Source organism: Rhipicephalus sanguineus, chromosome 5, assembly GCF_013339695.2.
Source record: "Rhipicephalus sanguineus isolate Rsan-2018 chromosome 5, BIME_Rsan_1.4, whole genome shotgun sequence".
Lineage (NCBI taxonomy): Eukaryota > Metazoa > Arthropoda > Arachnida > Ixodida > Ixodidae > Rhipicephalus > Rhipicephalus sanguineus.
In genome coordinates this window covers 50,052,908-50,066,668 of record NC_051180.1, presented here as the reverse complement: position 1 = coordinate 50,066,668, position 13,761 = coordinate 50,052,908, and the positions used below count along the sequence as shown (strand labels likewise).

Genomic DNA, 13,761 nt, shown 5'->3' with positions numbered 1-13,761 from the left:
GACAGTCACAGACACGACACGGATGTCCAAACTCCAGAGACAGAAACTCGCGCTGAAACCAAGCAATCGCACCTCTCATAGATCTTCGGGCACGTCGTCGTTGGCGTAGGCTTTCCGTCGCTTCGGGGTCTTCTCGCAGCCGCTGTTGCCTTTCCCGTTCCCTAGTGTTGGGCTAACTGTTGCTTTCTTCCTTCTTAGTGCACCAGTGGTGAGTAGTGGGATTTACCCAATTTGTGTGTGATACATTCCCGTTTATGACGATGAGAGTTTTCTGATAGTACGCGTAGAGAGAGAGTGAGAGATAATTTATTTAAAGAAAGGCAGAGAGGTCGGCTTGAGCTATAGTTGGCTCTGGCCTGTTAATCTACACTGGGGAAGGGGGACAGGGGAGCGAAAGAGTGATGAATGACGATGGTAAGGTAGGGAGATGAGAACATAATTCCGTGACGCTGGGGCAAATTTAAAGACGTGCATCCAGTCCAGTGGCTTCTAAGAAAGCTACGACTGCTTCTATAATCACACTTGAGCTGCTGAAGTCAGGCCAAGGACCTAACACAACCTCATCAGTTATTGGTCTAAGTACTATGATATTGCCCACTCGAGGAGATCAGTTTGTGACGTTCTCGTGCGTACGCTGGACAGGCGCAAAATATATGTTCCAGTGTTTCAGGTAAATGACAATGACCACAATCGGGACCTGTGGCAAATACCCGTTTGTTGGGCTAACTGTTGCCTTCTTGATTTTTAGTGGACCAGTGGTGAGTAGTGGGACTTACCCAATTTCTGTGCCTCATACACACTCTAAGAAAAAAGAGAGTCAAAAGAGGGTCATGGAACCGTGACTCTCCTCGGGTGTCCATCTGACCCCTTTTGGAAGGTACAGGCAGAAAAAAAGAGTTCGCATTTGGGAAGGAGTCACTGGACCCTCCTGAAGCGCGTTTCGATTGGCTTCGGTATACGGAAGAGCCGCCATATACGCCATACATATCGCACGCTCGCCCTTTGGCGCCGTTGTGGCGCATTGCTCGGCGACGCAGACGGGGTTGGCGCCGGGGTGGCGCGCCGCTCTCCTCTCTCAGTCGTCTCAGTTCTCAGTCTCCTGGTCTATTGGAATGCGTTGCGTGGATGAGTTGGTTGCGCGTCTTCTGTGGTACTGACGCCGGCTCCGTGCACGAAGTGACGCTTGGAGGGCGGAATATTCATGGAGCTGTGGATACGGACAACGGGCGCCAGTTAACGGTGAGTGTACTGCTTTCGTAGGCACTAATTATACAGCTTTAGCTGGGCGTCTGCAGCAGCTCTGCGGAAGTTATCTGCCAGCCATTTCCAACAGCAGCCTGTGTCCGCCGGGCTGTTGCGGATGGCCAACTATAGCTGTCAGTTAACGAGTTGCCACCGTTATGCGCGTTGCTGTACAAGCTCCCATAAAGTGAGCGATGCAAACAATAATCGAGGGTCATTTCTTGCTGATCGCACGTCGTGTCTGCACTACTGAAGGTGCAAGATGTCGTTTTGAGATGCCCTTTAGTCTACTTCATAATAACATTTCCATCGACCTTGAGTGTGCGGCGTGCTTCCACGCGTGGGAACGTGAAAAAAAAAAGCCTGTGTACAGAACGCTCAGACGCACTATATGTAATGGTTTTTGTTGGCTGAAAGACGGTAGTTTGAGGTGCAGATATAGTACGGTGGCTTCCAGAATGTACGCGGTAGTCATTCAAGTTGGACACGCCTCGCCGGTGAAAGTGAAAGAGCTCTAGACTTTCGACGGCGCGCGTTGTTGCGGCCGCCGGCGTGCACTCTTTTCCCTCGTTTCTGTTTGCTGTTTTCGTGGTTTGCATACAGTGCGATGACGTTGGGCGCTATAACAGAATCGAGTGAGTGTACGTGATTGTGGGAGTTGTGCGCGCTAATTCTAGCATATGACATGTCTGATCTCGACGTAGACGGCGTACGCACGCGCTGGGTGTCGTTCGGGCCCTAGTACTCGCATCTGTTTTTCTGAGTATTTAAGGATGGGTTACGTTTGTAAACGTGCGGTCAATAACCGCTCACGGCATGCCCCTGGCTGCCGGAGGATGTGCTTTGTTGTTTTGTTGTTAGCCTTTATTATGTCTGTGTGAACCACTTATTGTGTAGGTTGTGCAAACCTTTACTGCAATTTCATTTTCTCATCATAATATCACGTTCTGCTTTTCAGATACCGTTTTTCATGGTGCTCACGCTGGACAGGAGCGACAACCTAGCAAGCCACAAGTCTGATGCTTCCAGCCGTCACCACTTTTTGATTTATTCTTAATCACAAGGAATAAATATGGAAACATGATGGCAATTTCTGCTGTTCATTTAGCACTATATGACACTGTGCACATCACAGTCACACATTTTAGTTGGCTATACTTATAGAAGCATGTGAATGAGGAATACCCAAACTTCTTAATTGGAAATCACAGACCATCTTTTCGCGCTTTCTATATAACTTTGTTGGAAAATATGTGTTGTTTTGACGAGTTTTATTAAAATAATGCTAAAACTGAACTATTCTTTTTTTACAGTAGCTGGGCAGAACGGCAAGTATTATTGGACTTGTTTAAAATGAATACTCCACTATTTTCAACAGTCGCGCAAAAGTAGGGCAAGGATCAAATGAGTAGCTTAAAATACTTGTGGAGTCGCTTGATGCTTCGGTGTGGGTCCCTTGACCCCCCTAGGAGCGGTACCGGCAAGAGTCGTCTGACTCCCTATGAGTGATAACGTGATCCTCCCGATGAGAGTCTTTGCACTCTTCCTAGAGGGTCAGGGGACTCTCCTAGAGCGAGCCGACCCTGACCCACCAAGAGAGTCACCGTGACTATTTAAAGAGAGTCGTATACGTGGCAAGTCAGAACTCTCCGAAAAGAGTCACGCATACTCTTTTTTTTCTTAGAGTGCATGATAGGCCGCACAGGAGAGGCCGCACAAATTACGGCTGCCTTAAACTGCTCAGCTGTTAAAAACGTGGAAGGCACGACCAGACAAAAGCAAGAATTAAAAGCCAATCTCCCAGTGCACTTGATACTTTTGACAGGAGTGCTCGAAAAACAATGTTGCTACGAATGTCAGCATGTCCAATACATGGCGCGTCATGAACCTTGGAGTCATCCGAGGTTTATCCAGGACATCTGAAGCGAAACGAACAAACCTCAAGCGAGCGTTTATATTACATTGCAGTGAACATCGATCTGAATGTACACAGCAGTTCGGTGCGCAATTGTTTCCCTCGCATCTACCATAAACGAGGCCACGTCCAGAGTAAGTGGCTTTGCAGTGAGCGGCTCACTGCAAACAACAGATCTGTAGCGATCATTTTGTTTGACATCGGCCAGTTTCCCGTTTTATTAATGATACTGTTAAACTTCTACGGGCCAGGCAGTGCTCCGTCGATCTTGGCAGACAATGTATACTTGCACGGGTATGTTTAACGGAACCGATCACTATAGGTAGATATGCCAAAGCAAGCAACAATCACAAGTTCGTGTCTGTACTTCCACATGACGCAGGAGTTGGTCCCTCACAGGTCCCTCACACAAAAAAAGGGCAATAGAAAAAAACTATTCGCTAGTGATGCAGAACTATCGATGGTACTATCGATACTATCGATAGCTTAGTGACTATCAAACTATCGATGGTGAAAAATACTATCGATAGCGCTATCGATTGTAAAAAATTCGATGGTACTATCGATAGTATAAAATCAAGAGCGCGGACTCACTGCAGAGTAAACTTGGTTCTCCGCTCTCGTGGTACATAGGGGAGCCGGAGGAGCAGGCTGAAGGGCGAGAAACAGGGGCGTAGCCAAGGGGGGGGGGGGGGTTGGGGTTCAAACCTCTCCCCCGAAATTTTTCAATTTTGCTTGCGTATGTAGGCACGCACACATACAAACGCACGCACGAACATACATAAAGTATGGTTGAACCCCCCCCCCCCCCCCCGAAAAAAATTTCTGGCTACGCCCCTGGCGAGAAAGTTGACATGATTGAGTTCTTCACCACAGTGCTTTGTTGACACATGATTATAAAGTCAAACTGTTCAGCTGTAGCGGAAAGGAAGCCTTTATATGTGTTGGGATTGCGCGGCTTCAAATTGATATTGCATTTTATTATTTCAAAATAAAAAAAATATCAAGAAGTTAAGTGTAAGGTGTAACTGGTTGCTTTTGGATACGAATTTATTGATGGATATATTCCGCCATTTTCACTGCGGAAATAATTCATTTCTCTGACAAAAATTGCTCATAAATTAAGCGAAGCTGGTAGTAGGCTATCGCAAATATCTTCGCAATAAGGCCGGCCAGCAACCGCATCATTATTCCCACCACTATCGATAGTATCGTCACGTGGTTGTAACGGTGAAGAATGCTGCAGCAAGACTGGGAAATACGGAGCTCTTTATTTGGGCGAACTTGTGCCCAGAAAATTAAAACTCATGATACAAGCGATACGTGCTGCGCACTCGCAGCGGCGGGAGCAGTCGTCAGCCGTTGAGTAATCTGATCATCGGTGGAACGCGTCGTCCTTTATACATCAGTCATCAAACCTTCCAGCGTTATCGCTGGCGCTCGCGTGAGCTCTCGAATAAACTTGACTATTCGCGTCCGACGCGTAATCTTAACAGAATGATCTCAAACAATTGTGAAGCTTCTCAACATTATAGCGCGGTCTGCGTCAAACGTTGCTAACAGTCTTTGTGGGTGAAACCCGAATAAGTCAAAACAAAGCAATAAACACGCGTAGCAGTAATATCGCTAGTAATATTACGATGATACTACCGATTGCACTATCGATAATTTGTCGATAGTAGCACTATCGATAGTTTGTTTACATATCGATAGTTTCAAAAAAACTATCGATACTATCGATAGTCAATTTACCGATAGTTCTGCATCACTACAGTATTCGCTGTTTTCATTCAACATTGAGATGATTACATGAAGTACAAGAAACAAAGCAAAACGAAAAATTTCGTTCGATAATACATATTTAAAAGTGCTACTTCAATGATAAATTACCTTTTTTTTTCTCTCTTAGGGGTTGATCGCACTCCATTAAGCGACCTTATCCATATTTGTAAAATCACGAGGACTACCGTTGTAGCGTTTCTTGATGGTTGACAGTCGCACCACCCACTGTCGCCTATAACCCCAATGATGTCGAGTAAAAGGAAGCTATACATTATAGAGGCCAGGCGTCTGCATGTAGCACGAGTTGACACCCACGATATAATGACCATCATTGTATATTACAGGGGCCCATGGAGCGAGAGTTTCGTTCCATCATTTATTATTAATAGCGCTTCATATCACACGAACGACATAAATTTCGTCACGTGGTGTCGAAGTTCTCCGTGCTGCTCAATATTGCAGGCAGGTCGGGAAGCATGTGCGCCGCTCAGATTCCACGCGGGCCCCCCATACAGCGGGCGCGCGTCATCGTCACAAACGGTGGGCAGAGAGCTGGCGGCGTCGTACAGCACAATGGCGGTCGCTTTAGCCTACGGCATATACAAGTGGCCGCTTTTCGAGACGTCCGTTTTCCTGTGCGCCCTCGCCGCCGCCTCTGGCGTGCCGTTGCTCGCAGGGTCACCGGCCTCCGAGCAGGCGCCCACTCCGCACGAGTAGACGATCACGGAGCACGCGACGATCACGAAGAGCAGACACATTGAGAAAAAGGCGATGGACACTTGAGCCAGCGGCTCGTTGAAAGAAAAGGAGGAGACGCTGCGAAAACGAAAGAAATAAACAGAAAATGAAGCAGAAACCTTTCATTGGGAACTGTCAGACGGTGCGCAAGCATTAGACGATACCGTGTTACCTTCAGTGTACCCTTACTGTGAGCGAAAAATATCTACGAGTCTGTCTTCGCCTGTCTACGAGCGTGACGCTCGTCGAAGCGCCATAGACGCATATAAGCACCGCTACACTCAGGCCATGTCACCCCCGGAGGAGGAGCCGGTCGTCTTCGCAATATCGAGCTAAAAAATGGTTGCAGTTTTCCTTCTCTTTAATTTAATTTAACCATGCACATTATCTGTAGAATGTTTACACTGGAAAAGCTTTTATTATTGAAGTGTGTGCGTAACGTCTCAGATAAAAAAGGTTCAAGGACATTCGGTGGGTGATTGTGTATGGATGTTTCTGGACCATCCATGTGCAGCCGTCCCAGTATTTCATATGCGTATTTAATAGTTGATACTTTTCTCGTCTTATTCGTGCGCTGTCAAAACACCAGACAGCGCTACACCTCTAGACTGCCTACACGCTTCTAGAACACATCAACGGTCGAACGACCACTGACCTTTTGAAATTATGAATCGAACCACGGATGGTCGCACTTAAAAGACACAAAGCCAACAAACATGTGGCTTATGGACGCGGGTTTACAGTGTCAAGACTGGAGCTTTGTAACATGCTGTAGTAAAGTTCGGTTAGTTAAGAGTCTCAAGACGATAGTACGGCGCCACTAAACAAAGTGGAGTGCACTGAAATTGTATTTGCAGTACGCAACGCATATTTCTTTTGTTCTTAAAAAGGTTAAACCTACGAGCAGTGTTCTTAGGCGTTACCGAAAAAAAGTAACCAATACGTTACCACTTACGCTAACAAAAAAAGGAATGCATTACCACGTCACCTAAAAAAAAGGTAATGCGTTAAAGTTACCGCTACCGAAAAAAAAGGTAACACACGTTACTCCTGCCGTTGCTCCATGGTCATAAATTTTAATCGGTGCGCCTTCACTGCAGGAACCCAGAATAATTTAATAAAGCTTATATTTTTATTTCACTTAAAACCTATAGTCCAAACAACGATTTTAGCAGAAATACTGATGTAACGAGAATACTTTGGACAAGTGTCCCGGACTTTAGCAACATTATAGTGGCCTAAAATTAACTGTAATAATAATAATAATAATATCTGGGGTTTAACGTCCCAAAACCACGATATGATTATGAGAGACGCCGTAGTGAAGGGCTCCGGAAATTTCGACCACCTGTGGTTCTTTAACGTGCACCTAAATCTAAGTACACGGGCCTCAGACATTTTCGCCTCCATCGAAAATGCAGCCGCCGCGGCCGGGATTCGATCCCGCGACCTTCGGGTCAGCAGTCGAGCGCCATAACCACTAGACCACCGTGGCGGGGAAAATTAACTGTAGAGTTACATGTGATGGTTTATAACTTTGTGGCACATGGTAAAGTTGTTTCTTGAAGTGACATTAAAGAGATAATGAGATTTCGTTGTCAACGCTCTCCGGAAAGAAAACATCATTGATCTATCAACAAACGTAGAGCAATTCCGACGGCATGCTTCTACTAACGTACAAAACATATTTCGTAGCAATAAAGAAATGCTTAAATTGCATGGTCAAGGAAAAATTATTTGGAACATGAATAGTTTTTGCCCCTTTAACCTATGAAATTGCCGCGAAAATTTCGAGCGTTTATGCGAAGGCGTTGAAAGTCAGCCTCGCTCGCTCAAGAATTAAACAACCAGAAACGCATACCAGCACTTGCAGACAGATAGAAGCAAATTTTATTTTGAAAACAAAACTGATAAACAATGCTATAGTATTGAAGGGACAACTTGCTGACAACTGCAGCTTGTAGAACTTAAGCAGAAGCTCCATTTTAAGGCTACCGTCGGATACAGGGCCTGGCTTCTTAGTGAATATGTCCGCATCTACGGTAAATAGGCGCTGGACGGACGCATTAGATGATACTCCTATTGCCAGCGCCTGGCAGGCCAACAGGAGTACGCCGCTACGACCAAAGGATAGCTCTTGGAATGTGGCGCCTACGAAACGAAAGTTTTGTGTAGAACTGCAGGGATAATTAGAATAAATAGTAGGTAGTAACGTGATACCTCACGTTACAAATAAGTGATAACGTAAGTACGTTACCCGTTACAGTTCTGAAATTGTACGAGTACGCTACTAAATTACCGAAAAAAGTAACTCGTTACCAGTGACGGCGTTATTGTAACGCATTACAGCCAACACTGCCTACAAGCGACCCCGGACGTGATTCACATGACTCTACAATTTTCTGTCTTGGGGCCGTGCTGCCCACACACGTGGTTTCGCACAAGTGGTTTATTAATCAGATGTGAAAGAAATACATAAAACCCGTTGTGAGTCAGCGCTCGTGTGTGTCCCTTCCTTTTAGTCCTCCGTGCGTGTCGCGCTGCCCGCACGGCAAAAGTGTGTACGTTTACACGAACTATTGCTTTGGATTTTCCGAGGAAAGCGATTTGTCATATTCTCAAGTCGAATTGTTAAAAATTGTTAGGTTACAAGTTGGTGGCGGAAGAGGTACTGTGTGAGCAGGTGTTGTCTTTGCTGACCCGTCGGGGCCCACACAGAATAAGTATGTGCAATAACCAACTCGCCGAGTTTGCCGTTTTAATTCAGTGCAAACGTAGTTTAAAAAAACAAGTGCGTACTGGTAGCTTGTTTTTCGTTTGTACTTTCTCAAATTCTTTTAGAACGAGAGAAAACGTTTAACTAATTTTCAGTAATTTAGACTAGTTTTCACTGCAACGAAAAATGTATCCGAAGCCTCTTTGGGGGTTGCAAGCTTGACAGTGCCGGTGCGTGGGCGCAAGCGCCCATAGAAATATAAGGCAGCTGCGAGGAAACGACGATTGAAAAAAAAAAAAAAAAAGAAAAAAAACAGCGCTGGTGTAACCAAAATAAAAAAAAACAACGAAAGCGCCGTACTTTTTCGTATCATTTAATGCATCTGGAGCCCCTGTACAGGTGGTTGCTAACGGTTCAATCGTCAAAAGTGACAGATAAATTCGTTTCGCGAAGAGAAGCGCACATTGTTTACCAAGGACGTCAAATTGAGCGAAAGCTGGTTCTCTCCCGCTGCGGAGACCGGTCTGTGTGTACACCGTCTGGCTTTCACCGTTGCAAGGGCGGCTGGCTCAGAAAGGCTCGAATAACAAGGCAGGTCACGCACGGCGGCTTCCAGGCGTCACGGCCGACTGCGCAAGCGGAGAATCCAGCTCAGGCCATTCTGGCTCCGTTCTTCCTCGCCAAGCACGTCGGCGGTGCATCGGGTGCGGCGACATTCAGAGCGCGAAATATGAATCCGGTGACCGGTGCCAGACGGAAGCGCCGGTAACGTTTTCCGCGCGGCTGGTTGTTAGGTTCTTGAGCGATTTGCACGAGCGACCAGAGCGTAACTAGACAACAGGGCACGTGGCATCGCTGCGCTGTGTCGAGACTGAGAACATTATAAAGAAGTTGCTTCAAACGCGCGCAGCAAAGACGACGGAGGCGAGATTGCGGATTGGACGAGACGCTCAGTTGAAGAACATCGGATATTTGTCGTTTACGTTCACGATGTCTAACTTCGTTATCCCATTGAGGCACAATGTCCGCATATGTGGACGCAACTTGTTTTTGCCAGTTCTTTGGACTAGTGACCGAGAAAGAGCTGGATACATTGCACATAGGATGAATTGAGCCTTCTACATAAACTAGTCAGTGTGTCTTGACTTCACCTCAATGTGCTGCGTATGACTGCAAGCCGACCACTTTGGTGAAGGCACCAAAATGTATACGTCCAAAAACAAAGTGCTCATGAATTTTAAGCCTAAGGTTTTCTTCTTCTTATGTAAAAACGGAACATGACTGACGACAGAATGATTAAGTATCTAATTACACGGTAATTACGATTAATTACCCAAACTGACTCAAAATATGTTACCACATTTTCTTTTTTGGTGTGTAATACTGAATACCTTAGATTTATGTTGTGGGAATTCGACACGTTTGCAGAGAGTTCATCGTAATTCGCGCCTCAAAGAGTTGTACTGTGCTTTATAAATGCTGACTGCGTCTCCCTTACAGGTTGATTATACGTACCACGGCATCAAAGCGCTGTCTGCCCTGTGTACCTGGGTGCGTTGTTGCGCAGCATGAATGCTAATACGCATGACCATTCTGCTTCCTTTGTGCCAGAATAAGCTATTCGCTTGCACCGAATGCAAGCATGCATGCACATACATTTGGCTGCTGTTCATTTCGTTGTTACACAGTGGCGGCGTCAGGATTCCTTTTCTAATGAGGGGGCGGGGGGGGGGGGGCAAGGGAGGGGTGTAGGCGAAAATTTTCGGGGATGAAGCGGCCGCTAAAAATTGTATAAGAGGCAATTTTACATCATACATCTTTGTTTTGAAGCAAAGTAAGTCCACCCGCGTCGGTTTTTTACCTCTACCGAGCGGATGGCCCAAATCGCTGTTGGATGACGCTTGGGGTCATCTTTCCACCACTTTCAGAGTCAAATTAAAATATAATTTCTTGTTTATGGGATAAAAGCAGAGTGGACCGCGCATCTCCTGGCTGCTTTGGTGCGGCACACGTAGAGAAATGCTAATGAATTAATTAAATGGTATCACCACTTATACCCGGATATAAATTATCGCAGAAAACAAACCACGAACATAACTGTGCCGCCTAGGCTATCACCGTTTATTTTTGCTTATCCTTTATCCTATTACCATAAGTCCCAATGGCCGAACTAACGAGGGCACCAAACCGATATTTCGATGGATTGCCGCCCGCATCATCGTAAAATGGCTAAAGCCTTCCGAAACGCTCTTGCATCCCCCGTGTCGCCTCCCTCTGTTCGTCTTGATAAGCGACAACATTGTCCTTCGCGATAATTATGTGATAACCAGAGACCGCCATCAAACGCTCGGACACTTGCCCGGAAATTAACACGCCGCTTCTTGCAACTACGTACCGGTTTGTGGCGGCACCCTTACGACATTGTTTGCACTGTCATATTTCGTGCCATATTGTGATATGTGGCGTATTCACTGAGCGGACTCGCTGTAACTCTGTCAAACTACAGTTGGCACCTTTCGTCGGTTCCCAGAGCAAACAAACTTGCGCGTCGACAGGTACCGGCGAAATGCTGCAAGTCTGAGCGAACGGAGGTCGAAGTTCAGGTTTGAGAAGAACAGGCTTGGTTTTAAGAAGCTTTGAAGCTGGAATCATTGCTACATTTAACAAACCCCCAACATTTTCCTCATCATCCACACGCATTAATATACTTTCTTTTGTTAAATATGCTTAAGACACCGAGGCGTTAAGGCGGCGTGGCTTTACAGAGCGTACCCTATTCAGAAAATCTGATGCTCTCATTGCGTACAACATACCTGCCCCAACCTGAACTACCTACTTTGGGCCTGCCCCGGTATGCTATGGAAGGGGCACAAAAGCCCCGAGTATGCTATCATCGATACACATATCGACGGAGGTTCGATCGCGGATACACCCTAAAGAATTGAGAAATGTACGCCCAGGCCCCAGGCATTGGAGAAGCATTCTTCGAGAGCGCGGTTGATTCCGTATACACGTATGATTCCATGCACTTTAATCGCTACTAATTCCTGCACATTAATCTCCACGCCCTTTAAACCCCACGCACAATACCAAGGGGCAACCGTATCTACGAACATGTTAAGCAAGCCGTCGTAAAGGCAACGCGCATGAACTGTGTTGATGCAGGGTCGCATCGCACCTGAAGGACGCCTTGGCGATGGTCTTGAGGAAAGACTCGTGCTTCGGCTCGTGCTCTTCGTGTGCGACGAGCATGGCCGTGGACGAGGCCGCCGGAACGGCTGTGAACGCCTGCGTCGTGGCGTGGGTCAAAGTGTCAACGTCGTTGGAATATTCGCTCAGCGAACCGGCTGCATCGGTACCGTGGCTACTGCTACCGGGCCTCCAGCTGTCTTTACGTGCTCCACTGCTGCGCCGCTTTGAGGCGGCGCTGCTGCTCTGGTCGCTACTCGTGAAGTCGTGGATGTTGGCGTCCAGGAGCTCACTCTTGAAGTCCACTTCGGCCGTCGACTGCCGGTCGCCCAGCGCGGTCTTCCTGCTGACGACGCGCCCACCACTGTCACTGCTTTCGCTGCTGCTGCTTTCGGTGCTGTCCTTTCCGGGCTGCGGAGGCACATCCCGAGATTGCGGCTTCAGTTCGCCTTCCGGTTCTCCACCGGCTGCCTCACCACTCGCGGACAGCGTGTGTTTCTTTCGCTGCTTCGTTGTGCTCGATGTCGAGGTCGAACGGTTGCTCATCGTCGATTTCGTTCGCTTGGGAAGCCGAATGATGCTGCAACTCCGCGCGCCAAGCTTCACGATTCATCTTCCTCTTCTTCTTCTAACGCATCGTCCGTATTTGGAACACGACACACCTAGATGAAAAAGTATGGGGAGTAGAGCATTTGACAGGCATTCTCGGATCATTCGGCAATGGTAGTTTATCACCATAACTGAAGAGGAAGGTGCGCAACAGCCATAGGCGTGCGTCCATTAGGAAGGGCCAAGTCACACCCCCCCCACCTCTGGTCGAATCCGAAAGAGAACGAGCGCCGTAATGAACGCAAAAATGAAAATTAAGCGATTACGCGCTTGTCACAAAGGCTTGCCATGGGTCCCCGGGTTCTGCGGGGTAAATCTAGGAAGTGATAATATCTTTGAATGAAACATCAGGGGTCCTTGACTGCCACTACTGTAAAAAAAATAAAATAAAATAAAAAACATGAGTAGCCATAACCTCGCGCATTAAAAAGTGACGTGAGAGGTCCGACTGAGTAAAGGTATGGGGCAGAATTGGCGCCCCCCTTTAGATGATATGGGAGGGGGGGGGGGTCGCCCCGCTACCCTTCTCGCGAGCACGCCTATGCTAGCAGCTGCATATTACTGGTGTTACCTACGGGGCAGAAAGCTGGACGCTCATGAAAAGGATTCAACTTAAATTGAGGACGACGCAGCGTAACAAGGAAATAAAAATGATAGATGCAACTTTAAAAGGAACAAGAAGAGCACTAAAAGAATAAGAGCTAAAAATCGACGAGCACAAACGAGCGCCAGTCTTTTGTCTGCTCTCCTTTCTTGTGTTCGTCGATTTTTAGCGCTTATTCTTTTAGTGTTCGTGCATAGCTAACTAGCCCAAGAGTCTGTTCTGCTAAAGGTCAAGAAGAGAGCAGAGTGTGTAAGGGAACATACGGTTGTTAACGACATCTTAGTTGAAATCTAGAAGAACAAATGGGTCAGGGCATGTAACGCGTAGGCAAGATAACCGCTTGTCGTTAGGAGTAATGGAGTGGATTCCAAGAGAAGCCAAGCGCGCGAGGGGGAGGCAGTAGGTTAGGTGGGCAGATGAGATTAAGAAGCTTGCGGGGATAACGCGGCCGCAGCAAGCACTGCACCCGGTTGATTGGCGAAACATGCGAGAGGCCTTTGACCTGCAGTGGGCGTAGTCAGGATGATGATGATGATGACAGCTGATGATGACCATCATCGTTTCGTGGAGCAAGAAATAGAGAAAGAAACGCTATTTCAAAGCAGCTTGCCTAATTCTTCTCTAGCTAAGCAGTTGGCCCTGGTTGTGGTTTTAGGTCAGGTAAGGTCCACATGAAGGAATGTGAAGATATACTTTATATGGATCGATGTTACATCGTTAAATATGAGTATCACGGCTGTTGAAGATAAGGCCATTCAGTGAGCATGCATAATAGGTCAGCAAGATATTGAAAATAATTAAGCTAGATTGTGAGGTTTTATATATCAGAAGTGCTACATGATGGTGGGGCCGTAGTGGAAGAGCCCGGGTGAATATTGGCAACCTAGGGATATTTAAAGTACACCTAATTTTTTCTGCTACTAATAAGCTAAGTAGGCTGTGTTCGATGGTTAGCAACAGGCTTGA

At 46.8% G+C, this 13,761-nt stretch overlaps 1 protein-coding gene across 1 annotated transcript; it reads right to left on the bottom strand.

Annotated features, from left to right (window-relative positions):
* Window positions 1-5,289: 5,289 nt before the first annotated feature.
* LOC125758596 (uncharacterized) lies at window positions 5,290-12,128 on the bottom strand. The gene is made up of 2 exons (XM_049415936.1): window positions 11,572-12,128; window positions 5,290-5,755 (listed from the first exon to the last, which is right to left on the bottom strand). Exons 1-2 carry the CDS (start codon window positions 12,126-12,128, stop codon window positions 5,530-5,532), a joined length of 783 nt encoding a protein of 260 aa, XP_049271893.1. The 3' UTR covers window positions 5,290-5,529.
* Window positions 12,129-13,761: the final 1,633 nt, after the last annotated feature.

Bases quoted from the DNA above. Each gene is read 5' to 3' on its own strand.
- LOC125758596 (XM_049415936.1), bottom strand. From the start codon at position 12,128: ATGAGCAACCGTTCGACCTCGACATCGAGCACAACGAAGCAGCGAAAG. The intron at 5,756-11,571 runs GTGCGATGCGAC...TCGTTTTCGCAG, and splicing joins ATCGCCAAGGCGTCCTTCAG to CGTCTCCTCCTTTTCTTTCA.